The sequence below is a fragment of the Choloepus didactylus genome, chromosome 1 (assembly GCF_015220235.1).
Source record: "Choloepus didactylus isolate mChoDid1 chromosome 1, mChoDid1.pri, whole genome shotgun sequence".
NCBI lineage: Eukaryota > Metazoa > Chordata > Mammalia > Pilosa > Megalonychidae > Choloepus > Choloepus didactylus.
In genome coordinates this window covers 243,100,536-243,119,007 of record NC_051307.1, presented here as the reverse complement: position 1 = coordinate 243,119,007, position 18,472 = coordinate 243,100,536, and the positions used below count along the sequence as shown (strand labels likewise).

Here is an 18,472-nt window from a genome sequence, read left to right as displayed (position 1 = left end):
CCCTTGTCTTCTTAAGAAAGTAGACCTGTTATTTCTAGTTACCAGTGAACTTGATGAATATGAATGGTAACAAGAAATAGCTGTTTTCTATTAAAATACACATACAATTAGATTGTGATAGCTGCTTCTCACTATCAGTCTTTGAATTTACCAAGTTTCAGCATATGTATAATGGAATGGTTATGAATGGGAAGGATTAAATTGTCTCACTTGGACTGAACATACTGGATGCTCTGTTCTCTCTTGTTTTCCCAAGCAGTGACTGTTCTGTCAACTGATATTATGGTGTCCACTTCAAGATGGCTCCTCTAGTATCTAATTATTCGTATGTTGTAACTTGTAGGGATTTTTTTTTTAAACATTGCATTTTTCATTCCCTGTGTATTTGTTCTGGATTTTTTCTCCTATTTTAGGAAATAGTCATTACCTACTATCTAGAAAACTTTAATTTTTTGATTTAAAATTGCTTATTGATAGTGTCTGGCTAGCAGCATGTTTTTCTTTGCTTCAACAATGGAGTTTTTGCATGGATTTATAATATGAAGTTTTTTTTTGTTCTTTTTTTTTTTTAAACATTAGCTAGGCATGAAGCCTCCGTCTCAACAGCTGCATGTGTAGTCATTGTTGAAGTGAAGCAAATGCCTACCTAATTTGACAGTTTTGGTGTGTTTAATCATTTTGAGTTTGCAAGTGAGCATATTAAGTCTACTGATGGAGCCTTCGGGCAGTGAACAGTTATATGAGGACCCTGATCCTGGAGGCAGACCCCAAGATGCAGAGGCCAGAAAGCAGACAGAATCTGAACAAAAATTGTCTAAAATGACCCACAATGCTTTGGAGAACATTAATGTGATTGGCCAAGGCCTGAAGCATCTCTTCCAGCACCAGCGCAGGAGGTCATCAGTGTCTCCACATGATGTGCAGCAAATTCAGGCAGAGCCAGAACCTGAAATGGATTTGGAGAGCCAGAACACATGTGCTGAGATTGACGGTGTCTCCACCCACCCCACAGCTCTGAATCGAGTTCTGCAGCAGATCAGAGTGCCACCCAAGATGAAGAGAGGGACGAGCTTGCATAGTAGGCGGGGCAAGCCAGAAGCCCCAAAGGGAAGTCCCCAAATCAACAGGAGATCTGGCCAGGAGATGGCAGCTGTTATGCAGTCAGGTCGGCCCAGGTCTTCATCCACGACAGATGCTCCTAGCAGCTCAGCTGTGATAGAAATAGCTTGTGCTGCTGCTGCTGCATGTCTACCAGGAGAGGAGGCAACTGCAGAGCGGGTAAGTCTGTTGGGTTTTCTTTTTCTGTTAGCTTACTGTTCTCTTTATTTAGGAATCTCCAAATTTTCCTTTAGGAACTAAAAAGAGGTATCTCAGCAGGTACCTCAAAGTTGTGGTAAAAGATAGTTTTCCCTTTCATAAACTAAATGGAGTGAATAATAATAATTCTAGCTAGTGAGTGATGCTTATTCCTATTTGCTTTCTAACATATTGCTGTATTTCATTTATTCTACTCTTTTGCTAAAACTTTTGTTTGCTTTGTGTGCTGTTTGTGCTTTTTATGTATTAGAAGTCTCAGTTTTATGGTAGAGGAACAAAAAAATGTTTTGCTATTGTTATTCTTGTTTCTATTTTATATGGAAATGGCTTTCTTACATTAATGAAAATGGTGAACAAAATTCTAGAATCTGGGTTTTGTCTATGCTTATCATAGGAATATATTAAATTGCTTGTAATTTTCATACGTACTGTACTACATTATCAGCATTCAGTATAGCTTTTGCTTTCCACATTAGAGCATCAACACTATTATAATTTGCTATTAATAAATAAATAAATAAAGATAGATTTAAAATCTATCTGTATGGGAGAACAACAAATCGAGGGGGAACTCCTTCCGTATAACTCTCACTTTACCTCTCAGTTATGGTTATTTGAGCAAATAGAAGAAGTAGTTCTGCTAGGGTGTGAAAACTCAGGTGCCTGTGGTCAGGCAGGTAGTGACACTGAGTATGAGGCTTGGTTGGCATAAATGTTATGGGGCCTGGGCAAACTGAAGAGTCCCTACCCTGTCTCAAGTGGCAGCATCTTCTCAGCTTTAGCTGATTGTTTTAATTTAGAACTGTGGGCCCAGTCCTACTAGAGCTTCTGATTTTTTTAAAAGAAACTGGAGATCTAGATGAAAAATCTCTTGATTTTTAACACATTATGTTAGCTAAACAGAATGCATTTGTGGGCCAGGTCTGGCCTTGTAAGCCACCATCTAGCTATCTTTCTGCTTTACTTTTATTTATTCCCTGAGGCTTTTATGATCGTTGAATCACTTTCATTCTGTGTCTGCTTCTGGTAAAGTTAAGTTTATTTTATTAGATAGTAACATGCCTGGAAATCTAAACATTGAATCTGGTACCTTTAAAACTCTCTTACTTAAATGTGACATTAAAAACAAGTTAACTGTTAATGCACTGTAAATCACTTTAAGAATTAATCCTGTTAGAATAGTGATGTAAATTAAATTTTTAAAAGTCTAAATGTGGGCAAGTAACATATTATGTGCAACAATAGTTATCTTTGAAATAAAAAGGACATTTGGTCTTGGATTACCCTACCTAGTTGGTGGTAAAGATTGATAATACAGCTAGAAGATTAAGAAACTTGTTAATAGTGATTTTTAGATTACAGGCTTTATGTTAAAAAGAATAAAGTGTAAGTAAAGTGTAATTTTATGTACTTACATTGTTTAGAAAACTTCCATAGAAAAAGAGCCGAGTGGTAACTTTTTTTTTCCATAAAATTGTTTCTTTAATTTTTTTGATTGACCTTAATGACATATACTTAACAATAAAATTCAGTTTTAAGCTTACAATTTGAGTAGTTTTGCAAAATATATAGTCATTTAGCAACACAATCAAGACATAGAAGATTTCCATCACCACAAAAGGATCTCTCATGTCCCTTTGCTGCAGTCAGTCCCCTCCCTTTTCCCCATCCCTTGGCTCCTGACAACCACTGATCTGCTATGTATCACTAAAATTTTGTCATTTCTAGAATTTCATATAAATGGGGTCATACAATATGTAGTGTTCTGAGTTTGGCTTCTTTCAGTTATTATAATGCTGTTGAGATTCATCCACGTTGTTTCATGTGTTAGTAGTTTGTTCCTTTTTATTGCTAGATAATACTCCATTATCTATCCATTTGGTTATCTATTCATTAGGATTGTTTTTTGCAGTTTCTGGATATTTTGAATTAAGCTGCTATGAACTCTTGCAAATAGGTCTGTGTGTGAACATGTTTTCATTTCTCTGAGTTATATGGTAAGTGCATGCTTAACTTAAAAATAGGCCTGTACAATTTTGCATTTCTACTAGCAGTGTATGAAAGTTCCAGTTGTTCCACATCCTCACCACCATTTGGTATTGCAGAGTAGTTTTTTAATTTTAGCTGTTCTAGTTTGTGTGTAGTGGTATCACTGAGGTTTTTAATTTGTACTTTCTTAATGACTGACGACATGAAAATTATTGGTAACATTTTTTATGCAGATTTGAAAGACTGGCTAGTGATTTTTTTTATTTTTTTTTTTATTTTCAATCCTGATAGTTCTTTGTTTTCTTTAATGTATTTAAAAAGAGATTACTTCTAAGATTGATTGTGACTTTTCTGTGGACCGTTCAGTAATCTGTCAGACCTCTTCAAAATTAACAGAATAGTCATTCATTCCAAGTTGCTCTTTGTTTAATTACACCTGCTTAAGAATTGGCTTCTTATAGGTTTTAATAAATATTTTAAATTCTAATCATCAGTCTGGGAGATAAAGCTGATGTAGTTCATATGTAAAATCAGAATGCAGTAACATGAGTTTTGATTCATAGAATTTCACATGTCTACTAGTATAGAAGGCGATAGTTTTTTATTTGCTTCTTAAAAGTCATAGGTTGTATTCCCTTTGTGAAGAACACATTGCTATAACCTAAGTACTATAATTACCTTCATAATTGGGACCAAATAGTTAATCATAAAGTTAAAGTAGATTATCAAAAATGATATATTTTAAATATACTCTGAGTATTTATTTACACGTTACAGAAAACCAAGGCCTTAAATTTTTAAAAATATAAGTATGGATCTACTGATTAGTAATTTCTTGGCATTGCATGGGCTATAATTTCTATAAAGTGGAGTAATACTCTGTTGACACTGTAAAGCAGTATGAGGCAGAATCCTTGATTTTAATACTCTCTTAAACCTTCCCCACTTTAATTTTTTTAAGCAACTTGCCTTTACTGAGTCTTTTTGAAGCACTTAGCTTACTTTTCAGAGAAACAGCAACCCTTTTTATACTGGTTATGACTGGTTATGTTGTATTTAGTTAAATTATGCAATTATAATGACCATAACTAACAAACTGGTGTGAGAGCAAGAAGTATGTGTAAGTACTAGCCATGATCCTTGAGTATGTCTTTCAGAGAAAATGGAGAGCATATGATAATATGGCAAATTGGTGAAGTGGAGAGATTAGTCTAGAGAGCTTCTACTTTGCCTTAGTGTTTGAGATTGATTGTTTCAAATTTAAATATTGGCTCTCTTCTATTTGTGTGTGTGTATTTCTTTCTTAACTCAAAATTCTGAGAATGAATATGTTTCTCTCCCATGTAAGTTAACGGCATTCTTGTAGACTTGACACATACACAACCTTAAGACAGAATGTTCTGTTGATTTTCCAATGTATTCATCATGTTGAAAGCCACCTGCTTCTGCCTTAGCTATCTGCCACATAAGCAGTCCAGTTTTTAAGAAGATTCTTGGCCTTTAAGCTAGGTTCCTTTTTTGTTTAAAATCAGATTTGACAAGTATTTGTGCCTGATATGTGCAAAGCATTGCTTTGACCTACAGATGAAAATTGGAGGAATCACGACATGTCAAACACAGAGGTTTTATCTTCCCTTCCTTTTTAGGTTTGCTAACCTCAGCCTGTTTCCCACAGGAAAATCTTATTAACGCATCCAGTCTGCTACAATATTTGTGATATAAATTTTTTCCTCTCTTAAAGGAAATATTTTTATATACACTTAATAAATATATGCTGTTATTACTTAGCTAAGTTACATTATCTAAAGGATCTTTGAGTTCAATTGAAAGTTTAAGCAAAATATGTTGAATTTGAAAGAAACCTTTGTTCAGTATGGAAGATTGAAAAGGAAAATATTAACTACTGCCCTTATTTTGGTGTATTTTCATAATATTATTTACATATGGAAAAATATATAGAAAAATTTACATATGTATTTCAAATAAAATCAGTCTCATGTGAACAGTATTGTATCCTTTTTGATTAAAATTCTATTGACAGCTTTTCCTATATCTATAAATATTCTTTAAATATAGGTTTTTACTGGTGCATAATATTATAACATATGACTGTGTGCTGCTATAATTTGATAACCATTTTTATATATTGAGTTGGATAATATGAAAGTATTTAAATTTCCACTATAATTTATTTTACTTCAGAAAGTATTCTTGAAACAGTAAGAGATTTTTAGGAGTACCTAATAACACTAGATGATAATGGTAGCTATCATTTATTGTCTGCTTATTATGTGGCAGACACTGTGTTTAAACCCTTTATGTTTATCATTAATTCTAAAATAGCCCTATCTTTATTTTCTCCTTTTTATAGATGAGATAGCAGAGGGATAGAGAAGTTAAGCATGCCCATGTTTTCACAATTAATATGTTTCACAACTAGAGTGTTTAAGAGCTAAACTAATAACTCTAGGTCATTCATTTTTTTATTAGATTTTTTTAGTAAGTACTGTGTGTCAGGCACCTTCTGACTTCCAAGACTGCTTTTATCCACTATGCCTTACTGTCCCTCCATTCTTATTTACTGAACATTAGTCTGAGTACTTGAGAGATACAAAAAAGGTACAGAGACTTGAGATACAAAAAAGGTACAGAGACTTTGTATGTTTTTCTTTGTGCACTTTGGAATTTTAACAACTTGTATGTACATTATATTATGATGGAAACATTCAGCTGATAACATTTGATTTATGAACTTTAAGGGTTAGTATTTTTATATAATATGATCTTATTTCAGATCCCTTTGTCAGATTAAAAATGGCTACCTTATAAGATTGTTTCTATCATACCTACAGTTTACCTTTAAAGTTCTCCAGGTTATCCCTGAAAACTTTCTGATCCTAGAGTCACATCTAGTTGGAGATATGGCAAAAATATAAGACAGTATTTATATGATAACTGTATAGAAAGGTTGAAAAGAGAAAAATCATTTTGTGTTGAAGTGAATAAAAAGCTTAACAGAAGAGGAGGTGGATATTTTTGAGTTGGGTCTTATAGGAGAAACAGGATTTAGGTAGATGTGAGTACCTTGGGGTGGGAGAAGAGTTACATCAGGTAGGGGAATGATGTGAGCAAGGAAAACAAAAAAGTTATTGGTGGGGTAGTGTGATGGTTATCGGTTCTGTTTCCCTTGAGAACCCTGACTAATACAGATAGCAAATAAATTAGAGTGACCAAATAAACATGCATGTCAGCTCCCTCATATCCTTTTTGGAATGAGGTGGGGTATAAATTTTGGAATGAGGTGGGGTATAAATTTGTCTCTCCTTTTCATATTTGAAAAATATATGTATTTCATATATTTTTCATCCATTCAACATATTTGATCAAACTTATGAGTGCCTATTATTTGCAAGGCATTCTGAAAAATGCTTTGGTGGGTATAAAGTGGCATAACACTTGATCACAGCTCTCAAGCAATCCAGATGAGAGATGACAGTAGTTCGGATCAAGAAAATGATGGTGAAAGTAACAAGGAGAGAACAACCTCAGGGCAGAGATTGTGTTGTGTTCGTATTTGAATTCCCTATGCCTAATACTTATGCCCTCAGCTTGTTTGTCCACAGACTAGTGAACAATTAGTAAATAGACATAGGAGAGCAAGAAAGGATGTGTAATTAGAGTTTGAGAATGTACCTGGATAGATTTTTAAAATGGAGTAAACTTTCATTCAATCACTGATCAGTGCTATATTAAGTGCTATGTGCTAAGTGATGCTCTAGGTATTTGGGATACATGAGAGAACAAAACAGACAGAAATCCTGTTGAGCTTACTTTGTAAGGCAGACAGTATATAATAGATGAAATAAAGGAATTATATGTTTCCTTAGAAGGTGATAAGTACTACGGAAAAAATTAAAAAGTAGAGCAGGGTAAGAGAGATCAGGAGTATGAATGGTGGGAGGTGAGTTGCAATGTAAAATAGGATGGTAAGGGTAGGCCTCATTTAGAAGATGACTTTTGCATGGAGACTTGAAGGGGATGGGATGAGCGTTCCAGGCAGATGAAGGAACAGCAGGGAGGTCAGAGTGGTGAAACTGTGAGCGAGGGAGATAGTCGTGAGAGATGGTCAGAGAGGTCACAGGTGACCAGGTCAGGTAGGTCTTTGTAGGCATTGTAAGTACTTTAGCTTTACTCTGAATGAGCTGGGGAGCCATTGGAGAGTTTTGAGCATAGGAATGATGTGATCTGACTTACTGTTTTAAAACTATCACTCTGGTTTGTTGTGTTGAATAGGATGTAGCAGGGCAAGGGTGCAAATTGGGATATCAGTTTAGGAGTCTTTTTTAGATTCTAGGCAAGAAATGATGACTGAAACCAGGATGTTAGCCTTAAAGAGAACCTTTATATGAGCAATTGGAGAAATCAAAGCAAGAGAAATAACAATAATCAGGTTTAAAGATTATGAAGGTTTGTACAGGATTTCCCTAGAAGTCAAGGGATAGTTTATTAGCAGTATATTACACCAAGAAAGGGGGTCTCTTTGAAGAGAAGAATAATGAACCGTGATATAGATTTTATACACAGCATAAAGCGTCTTAGAAAAACTACTGAATTAATTGCAACAGGAGGCACAATGAAAAAATGCAACTTAAGGAGATGTCTATTGAATACGTATTTTCCTGACAGTTTAAAGAGAGGCCATGTTTTGAAGCAGTGATAAGATTCATAGTGGCCCAGAAGTCAAGTGTAAATTTCATAATAAATTGAGATGAAGAGTAAATGTTTTAAAATTTCAATGTAATATATAAATGTGTGACAGTATTAGGATGGTGTTAGTGTTTAAACATAAGGTAATAATACCAAGGGAAGAAATCGACAATAAAATTAAGAGGCCTACAGTTTCAGAATAGTTTCAGTTGGTTTGGTTCCCTCAAGTTTCTGCATATAACTGTTTTATGGTAAGTCAAATTTTTAAACACTGGGATTACTTTTAACATCATGAAGTCATATTTTCACCCTCAAGTGCAAGAGTGGAAAAATAATTGTTTCATTAAAATGTGCTTGAGTATAATGGAAAACAGTTTTAAAAAAAAGAGTTCTGATCTTTGAATTTGCCATTTACTAGCTGAGTGTCTTTAAGCAAGTCACTTAACTATCTGATCTCTAGTGCTCCTGTCAATTTTGTTCTTTGATTCTATGATGTATAGTTAACTGTGGAATCTGAAAAATTGTACAGATAAAAGGGCAAGCTTGGTTCTTTTATATCTTTTATAGAAATAGTGGGATCAGAAATGTTTCCTTCCAATGTTTGTTGGTTCGTTCATACATTCTTTTAGTAAATATTTATTGTGTGTTTGGCCTAGCATTGTTTTAGGTTAGGAATCTGCAAACCTTTTTTGGAAAGGGCCAGGCAGCTAATATTTTTGGCTTTGCAGGCTTACGCTCTCTGTTGCAAATACTCAACTCGGCCGCCATCGTGTGAAGGCAGCCATAGACAACATGTAAATGAATGGATGTGTCTGGGTTTGGCTATGGTGGATGGGATCTGGGCTGTGGCCCATACTCTGCCCACCCCTGCTCTAGGGGCTAAGCATATCTGTGTGAATAAAACAGATAAAAATCTTTTCCTTCAGAGAGTTTATTATAGTAAGGAGAAATACATAAAACGTATAAGTAAAATACATAATACGACAGTCGTGAAGGAAAATAAAGAGTTCTAGGGAAGGAAATTTTAAATAGAGTAGTCAGGAAAGACCTCACTGAGAAGGTGATACATGAGCAAATACCTGAAGGATGTCAAGGAGTAAACCACTCAGATATCTGGGGAAAGAGCATTCCAGGCAGAGGGAAGAGCGAGTGAAAAGATCTCAGAGGCCTGCTCTATAAATAAATTTTACTGAAATTGTTCTTTCATAGCATAGTTAAGGTGAGAGGATGATAATGTAAATCAAGGCCATAAAGCATACATAACCTTTTGTCTAAATGTGCCAAATGGGTGAGGAGCAGAACTTGGAACAGTTCTTACTAATGAGAATTTGAGCTAAATGTATTATTTAAATTTCTGTTGCTTAGTTTAAGTATAATAGTTTTCACCTCATGTACAGTTACATGTAAAGTTACCTATTCTAAGGTAACTCTCCCAAAGTGTATTTGTTCTTTTTCTCACTTTCTGTGTATGTGCATATAAGAATACACACATATATATGCTGTTAGATACATTTCTAAATAGATAAGTCTTAGTTGTCTTTTTCAATAAATGGGTCATTTCTTTATAACAGTGCCTTTTTATCCCACCAGTAACTAAGTATCTCTCTCTCTTTTTTTTTAATCTGTAAATAAGAGATTTTATTAAAGTGTCTCACGCAACTATGGGGATACATGAGTCCAAATTCCATAGGGCAGGCTGCGAGCTGGTGACTCCAATGAAGACCCTCAATGAGCTCTCTAGGAGAGGCTGGCTGGCTGAAGAAAAAAGTGAAAGTTCTCTCTTCTCCCATAAAAACCTTCAAGTGATTGGATTATATCCAACTGATTGGATTCTCTCATTGTGGAAGATACTCCCTTAGCTGACTGTGCATGTAATCAACCACAAATGCAGTCATTTGACTGATGATTTAATAATCCAGCCTTCTGGTTTATTAACCAGTTATGAAATGTGCTTGCAGTAACAATTAGGCCAGTGCTCGCTTGACCAGACAACTGGGCACCATCACCTGGCCAGGTTGACACATGAACCTAACCATCACAGTCTGCCCCTTGTCAACTTGGCAGCTGTACACATCACCTTAAACCATACTTAGTCTCTAAATAGAACACGATAACAGACATATGTTTTGCCAAACAATACTCAGCTGTCCTGCGTATAACTGGAAATGCACTAAATCTCTCCAGTATAAGGTGCAAGTCCTTGGGTAATAAGTATCTCTTAAGTATTCCAAAATTGGAGGTTAACACCTTAAGAGAAAAGAGAGATACATATGAATCATGTTACAGCCTTACTGGCAGACTCTAAAGTCTTGTTGTCTTGTTGGGGAGTCAAGATTTATATAAGTGATAATTAAAGAACCAGTGTATAATGTAACTAAGCCTACAAATCAGGGGCTAGGAGCCCATGGTTTTAGATTCTAGCCTTGTTTCTGTTATTAAATATCAGTTTGACTTTAAACAAATTAAACTCTAGGTTTCATTTCCTTCGTTTTCAATATCTGGTCATTGCATCAAAAAATAGTTAATGTTACAGCTGATTTGAAAATGCCATAAATTAAACTTGCTGTTTACATTCTTTTTCATGGCACACATAGAAAATTAAATATTTGTACAGCACACCAGAGTAAACTAATGAGTTGTTCACCACTGAGGCTGTTAATTTATCCACCTTAAGCCCTAGAGGGCTTAGGTGTTTAATATCCACAGCACACTTATAACGATAATAAGATGGTACAGAAAGTAAGGGCAATAGAAGTTCAGAGAAGAGAGAACTAAGTATGAGTTAAAGTTATTGACAAGGACTTTATAGAGAAGGTGTTTCATGGAGGATCTCTTAGGAATATGAGGCCCAGTCAGCGTAGATCTTCTATATTGTAAGGCAACACAGTACATGTAGATCCCCAGTTTCAAAATGGTTGAGATATGCTTTAAAAAATAAAGGGAAACAAACAAACACACACCAAAACCTAATTGTGAGCCCCTGAGAGCTAGGCCCATGCATTAATTATCTTTATATCCCCCATAGAACCCTAGAGCCTAATCAGTATCAAAACTAAGACCTTTAGGGAAGGTCATGAGAGATGATATTGGAAGAGTATATGATTATATGTAGCTGATTTTAAAGATCTCATTTTAGGGGAGAAGTCTTTGATTTAGCAATATGAATGTGAAAATAAAAAAAATTTTGATGATGTGATTGGAAATAGGGAGTCTTTATTGTAGATTTTTGAAAGGGGGATTACAGATTATTTTTGAATAGTCACGTTCAAGATGGAATAAAATGGGAAAAAATCAGCTAAGCTATCAGGAAACTCAACTAAGAAGTTACTGTCATGTATATAGGCAGGCAGTCCATTGAATTTATAAACAACATTTGATCATTTCCCTGGGAAAAGTCATTTTGAATTTCAGTGTTAGAAATGGTTGTAGAATCCCAGGCTAGCCCAAAGGGTCCATTCCTCCAAAATTTTCTTGTAATATTGTGTTTACTATTTCACTATTGTAGTATTCCACATAGTGAAATAATACAAATAAATGCTATTGAAATGCCTCTTATTATATAAAATAGTAAGAGTGATTGAGTAGATTCTTTTTTTGCCATAAATTCTGATTAAAAAAAGAAGCCTAATTAGAAAGAAATGAGAAGGTAGATTCAAACTTTGGACCTTCTGGAGGGAAAGTTTGAGGTTAGTGATTCTGGTTTGCTATTAAGTCTAATTTTGCTTCAAAGCTATCTCTCTCTCTCTCTCTCTCTCTCTCTCTCTATATATATATATATATATATATATATATATATATATGATTTTCCTGCTTATAGGTGGATTCAGGAAAAGCAGTGTGTCTTCATTAGGCTGCAATTAGGGACAATTTTTTGATGAGCAGAGAGAAAGGGAATGTTTTTGAAGTTCCTGGGTGTATCTGGAAGATAGGGAAAAGGGTTTGAAGAAAATACTTGTGTTCAAATGAAAAGATTTCTAAGATTGAATTAGTTGAAGTGTCAGCAAAACTAGGAAGCTTGGTACATTGTTCTCCCAAAGGGGAAGAAATGAGATGGTGGGAAGGATAATTCTTATTGCTGACCACCAGGTGGTGCTGCTGGGCTAGGATCAGGAGGTGGCAGTGAGGGAATGACTGACGGTCCTCCTGGGAGGACATTGATAAATAGAAGTGGCGTGGTCATTAGGAGATGAGCTAGAGATCAAGCACAATGACTATGATATAATAGTAGTAGGTGCTCTTTTTAGGTGTAAATATTTAGGAGGTATAAATATTGAACTGAATTGATAGCAATGGAAGTGGAATAGACTACAGAAAAGTGGATAGGGTTTAATGACAATGTTAGAATGAAAAAAAATTTAAAGGTTAAAAAATTTTTTTAATTCCAAAGTATTGCTTGGGAATACCAGTAAGATAATAGTGTCTGTTTTCTCACCAGAGAGTTGAAAGACACTAAATATCTCTATTTTATATGTATGTATATATATAGTATATAATGTCAAGGGGAGTGTCTTATAAGCAGTCAATAATATAATATTGGAAAAGTAGGAATAATCAGAGTTGAAGCTGTTTTTTGGTTGTTCTCCATTAAGGGGCTGTATAGTGTAAAATTTGGTCACCAGAGCAAGTAACTTTTAGGTTTACTTGTGTTTTTGTTGACTCTAGCTCTGAGGACTAGAATATGTATGTTATGTTCCCCTACCCCCTAGTTTTCTGTTTATGTAGTGGCCCAAAAAATATTTCAGTTCTCTTTAATGATCTTTTGTAGGCATTTAATATTGTTTTTCTAAGAGTGAGATTGAGGGTATGGATATGGTGTTCTTGAACCTTGGTAAATTTGTTGTGCAAGATTTATCATCATAGGAAAGTTTTTTGAAACTTTTTTTTTTAATCTGAAGTACATTCCTTTTGTCCAGAAACAACAGCTCTTACGATGAAGTTTCAACATAATACAAAGTAGAGTTTACTCTGTAAGTTAATCTCCTTTTCCTTTACGTTACATAATAATCATAGGCTTTAGAGTAATTAATACTTATAAAGGAGTACAATGTATGGCCTAACTTCTGATTTCCTCTTTTCTTCACAAGGGATTTTAGGTATTTTATCAGTAGCCTTGAATTTCAGGAGTGGGGAAAGAGAATTTTGGGATCCAAAGTCCACTACCCTTTCCTTTATCCAGAACATTGATACAACGTCTTGCTTTTTGACTCTTAGCTCCCAAAGATTCTTAGAAAGAGGAGGTAGGGGGACAGACAGATACTGAGATCAAGTATTATATAAAGCCATTACTAGAACAGATTGTTTGTTTTTCAGGGATCACAGTACCACATTTTATCTCAAGAAAGGCAACTTTGGCAAGTTAGCACAATGCTGGGCTTCGTAAATATTTGCTAAAGATTGATTTATTTTGCAGTTACGTCATCGTGACTTATGATCCTATCAGTCAGTAGGAGCAGATTAGATTTCACTTTTGAACATTCATACTTCAGGGTCACAACTGATATACATATGCATTAGTTGCTGTCTTTCATTTTATATATACATGGATGTATGAAAAACTTTTTCCCAAATAGAATCATTTTAAATATATAAAAGAGGGTTTTTTAAAAATTAATCTTATATTAGGTCTTTTTTGTGAAAAAGAATTAGCAAGGATTTATTGATTTATGTACTATAAAAATACTCATATCTCTAGCCAGAAATGAAGTCAAATTTTCTTGAGAACTGCCAGGTACAATTAATTTTATGATACTAACATCTTACTGGGATAAGGAGTACTGGCTCAGATTTCAAAATTATAGGAATATAGAAAGCTAAGAATTCAAAAACCTTTGGTTGCAAGATGAATTCCTTGCAACACAAATTATTTTCAGCCAGTTGATCACTGATTGTTGCCAAGTGACCAGCAAAGACTTTGAAGAGAATCCTGATTGAACTCCTCATTTTACAGGTTGAGAGGTATTATAACTTGCTCCAATCCCTGGGATCCCTCTGAATCGGTGTCTAGCATTCTTGCGTCTTTACTCTGTTGTCACTTGTCAAGGAAGTGAAGAAATACCAATTCTGTCGAGCAGGGGACAAGAAAAGGGAAAAAGAAAGTTTTTCTTCTTTTCAAATATTGGCTACCAGATCAGCTTGTTTGAATAAGGGCAGAAATCTTGAGGGCAATGACAAAAGCTGATTTCAACACTACCCTGTTGTTACTACTTTTAAAAACACGTATCATCTTTTTCGGATATGTAGCAGTGGGAATAAAATGCTATAATGTTTCCCTGGAGTTATTTTAATACAGTTCATCAGTAAAATATAAACAATGTGATTCTGGATTCTCTGATGTCTAAACAAAATAAAGGACAAAAAGAACAATTAATTATTTACAGTGTCTTAAATAAGGCCTCACATTTAGTGAGATAGCTAGTTCAAAAAACAATCTCTATAAAGCTATTTCTGCCTTGTGAGGTTGAGAGTGTGGTGGAAAAGAGAGCTCATAATTAAAGTCTCAAACTATCCACAACATAATGTTACAAAGTTATAGTTAGTTAAGAAAGGATGATCAACCATCCCTTTATTGTCTTTCTAATTGCTTAAAAACACCAAGAAATCTGTCTGGGGAATACTGAATTTTCATCCATTCAGTAAGAATCTTTTTCATATAGTTGGTAGTTTGCTTTACAGGAGTGTTTTGTTGAAGTGAATTTAAATTGTTCTAAAATCATTGTATGGGCTCAAACTCAACAAGTACTTGTTGAGTGTCTAATGTAGGTAGGACCTTTTTCATATGTATTATGTAATTTAATTTAATTTGCATGTCAGCCTTTTGAGGTAGATGTTATCCCTTTTTACAAATGAGGAAATTAGGGCTTAGAGAAATTTAAAAACTTGCCTCAACCAGAGAGCTAGTAAACGGCCCACGCAGTGTTCTTTGTTCTACAGCACAGGTGTTTCAGTCTTAATGGTTTTTACCATGTACTCAGTGTGGAGAGTGTAACATAAAGGCAGAGAGTATAGTCTTAGAAGGAGCTAGACTGCCAAAAAGTTTGTAAACTGCTAACTAGTTATGAGGAAGATAAATCTGTGTAAACTAATTTTTCTAAAACAAAAGAAAAAAATTAAACAATTAGTCTTAACCAATTGAAGAAAGATGTGAGGACTGATGTTCAACTCTAATAAAGTAGAAACAAATAAAAGAAAAAGGTAAATTTCCCATTGCTTTTCATGTCTACTATCAAAAGACCTCAGTGAAATTACTGTCACAGCAGCATTCTTACTGACCTCCAGACAGTGCTTAAAAGTAGGAATTGAGAGGTAATTGGCTGCTTTGTCTTTGCTTCCAGGTAATCTGACTGGAAGGTAATTTGGCAGTTAGTAATAGTGATTATTTAAAAATTTTTTTCCCTTCTTTTCTGCCAAGTTGCTGAAACCATTTGGAGGGGTAAGACAAGAGTGCTGGAACATTGACCTAAGAAAGTTCTGCTTATCATTTTGAGCTTTCATTAACACAAAATCTTAGGTTGGGAGAGACTAAGGTAATTTTAAGCACCTCTAAATATTCCCCCAAAGTGGTTGGCCTCTCTGAATCTCCCAAAGTAGACCATTCTATTGTTAGAAAAGTCTAACATATTAAGCTGAAATCTGGTCCCCTGTATTTTCCCAGTTAAGGCCAATCAAAATAGGTAATGCCTCTGAAGTATTAAGTGCCTTAACATATTTAAATTCAATGTGTGTCTGTCCTAATAGTCTCTTTTGCAGGCTAATAATCCCTAGTTCTTTAGATGTTCTTTTATGTTGTAATTTTGAATACTTGGTCATACTGGTCCATCAGTTCTGACTGAGTTGCTGTTCTTCAGTATTCCTCTTAAATTGTGGTAGCTAGAACTGAAAACAATGCTCAGATATGCTGTGATGAGAACTGAGTTATCCTTTCCTAATTCTAAGGTCCTATATATGCTGCTTTTAATATGCACAATTCTGTTTTTAAATTATTTTTCTTTATTTTTCATGCCATCTTTAATTTTCATCTGGTGAAAGTCATAGCATTTAATTCAGAGCAATTGAAATTTTAGTAGTAGTTGTTTAAGAATATAGATGTTTAGGAATTTTGAGAATGTTAGGAAAAAAGACTTTTCTGGAGAACTTATCTCTTGTTTCTAAAATACTCACTTTTAAGAGATGCTTTTAGCATCTACCTTCTTTTACTCTGGTGTTAAAGATGACGCAAAATGTCACTTGCAGTGTTTTCCACCCCCAACACAACATGCTTCATCACCTAATTTCCCTTATTTTGCATTTATAATATTATTTCATTTATAGCCATGTTCTTCAAAATAATTAAGAAGAAAGAGTTTTGTAGTGTGTTTAAGAATCCGGTCGTGTACTATACTTAGATCTTCATGTACTGTTTTTTTTGTTTTTTTTTTTGTTTGTTTGTTTTTGGTAAGAAGTTGTCCTCTTTAATGTCTGTTAGTGTAGTGATCTGTGAAATCCAAAAAAGTTCTTCTCTTTCTCTTCCTTTCTTTTTTCCTTTCCTTTCCTTTCCTTTCCTTTCCTTTCATTTCCTTCCCTTTCCTTCCCTTTCCTTTCATTTCTTTCGTTTCTTTCATTTCTTTCAAATCCTAGCTCAAAATAATAGAAATTTCAGCCTACCGAAATAAAAGAAGCCTCTGGGATTGTGATAAGCACATTCTGATTTCTTGAGAGAGTTTAAAGGAAAATTCTTCTTAGCAATCTATTTCCTTTAGGATGGTAAGATAGTAAATGCTGCTTCTCCGTCATATTTTTGAAACTTTGATTTCATGATCTTCTTAATTCGCACAGTTTTTAAAAATAGTATCCTAAAGAACTGGCGCTTTCATTGGAGCTGATGGGAGAAATTGATCCTACAATGCAGTCAAAGTTGTAATCTTGAAAACACTATTTGATGTTTAAATATTAGTTTTCTTTCTGGGGTGGGGTAGGTTTAGTTTGAGAAATTCCCATATTTCATTTTTGAGCTGGAGTCTTAAACAGATGTTGACAGTTTAATTTGAACTTAAACCTTCTTGATTTTTAAGTATCAACCAGAGGGATGAAACCAACTCTTAACAAATGTTGGCCTAAATTCTGAACTTTGCAGAGACTCTTATTTTAGTAAACAACTTGAGGATTTTTACTGTGGTCAATAACAGAAAGTTATTGCTTGCCTAATTGTTCAGGCCAGAAAATCCAGCCTTGTCTTGTTCCTGATCTCAGAGAGAAAAAGTTCATTCTTTCCACCATTAAGTATGATGTTATCTGTGGGTTTTTCATATATGCCCTTTATCATGTTGAGGATATTTCCTTTTATTCCTACTGTTGTGTTTTTATCAAGAAGGCAGTCTGGATTTTGTCAGATGTCTTTTCTGCATCTTTTGGATGATCGTGTGTTTCCCTTCAGGGCTTATCCATACTATGAGTTTGTAGAATAGCTCCAGGCCAAAGGATAGGGCCCTCCCTGATCTTTTCCACAAGCCTCTTCTCTTGGGTATGCAGATATGGTTTTAAGAATTTCTCTGTTTGTAGGGATAGGAATGTCCCTTCTTCCCCTGGAAAATTTCCTCACTGGCTGGGCACTGCATTTTATGTCCAGCGGTGGGCAATCACTTGCCCCAGGCAGCAGGATTTGACTGCCCTCCCACAGCATTCTGTAGGAGGGCTCTCCAGCTGCCTTCAACAGGCAGTTAAAGTTATGGGACAGAGTTCCTCAGGCTACCACCTGTCAGAATGGACAAACAGAAAAGCTCCCAGTATGTGTATGAGGTACTTTTCTCCCTCTTCAACAGGGACCAGGGGCCTGTATTGGTATCATGGCCTGGTTCCATGCTGAGCCAGTGAGGAAATGGAGGAAGAATCAGCCAGGATGCCATGAGATCCTACCGCATTTAAGTGGTCTTATTCTTGATTTGGCACTTGCCTTTTTACTTCAATACTTTGATAGTTTTCTGGAGCTTTTAGAAAGATGTTTCTGCCAGTTCTTGCTGGTTGTTAAAAGCTCCAGGGGAGCAGAGCCCTGAAACATCTCACTCTGCTATCTTGATGGAGCGGGTCATCTTCTTCCTTTTTTAAACCTGCGTTTTCTTGATTCAGAACTCACCCAGTTATTGCAACCATTTAACTCTTTCCTGGAGTTTTGAGAAAGATGGCTCTGCCAGTTTAATAGTTGTTCAAAGATTCTGTGCAGGAATAGCATCCTGGAGCATCTTACACTGCCATCTTGGTCATCTAGAAGTTGTCCCTTGTGGGTTGCTCATAGTTCTGTGTTAGCATCTTTTGTTGCATTAGGGTGCAGAGATGTATAGATTGTTAACAGCTATCTAAGACAAGCCTGACTTTTACATCTTGTTTTCATCATTATGAGGGTTTGTAGCACTAATGTTTCACTAAGAAAAATAATTGAATAATACAAAACGAGTTTCCTCGTTAGATGAATAACTCACTTTTTCACGTC

At 35.1% G+C, this 18,472-nt stretch overlaps 1 protein-coding gene across 3 annotated transcripts in view; it reads left to right on the top strand.

Annotated features, from left to right (window-relative positions):
* LOC119508756 (transmembrane and coiled-coil domains protein 1) overlaps window positions 1–18,472 on the top strand; it is a 330,776-nt gene that overhangs the window by 145,017 nt on the left and 167,287 nt on the right. The window contains exon 3 of one of the 3 annotated variants that reach the window (XM_037802556.1): window positions 1,013–1,278. In XM_037802556.1, coding sequence (XP_037658484.1) covers window positions 1,054–1,278 — 225 coding nt within the window. In that variant the 5' untranslated portion in view covers window positions 1,013–1,053. Of the gene's footprint in view, window positions 1–583; window positions 1,279–18,472 lie in introns of those variants that run through there. The other 2 variants (XM_037802550.1, XM_037802563.1) reach the window with 2 other exon arrangements.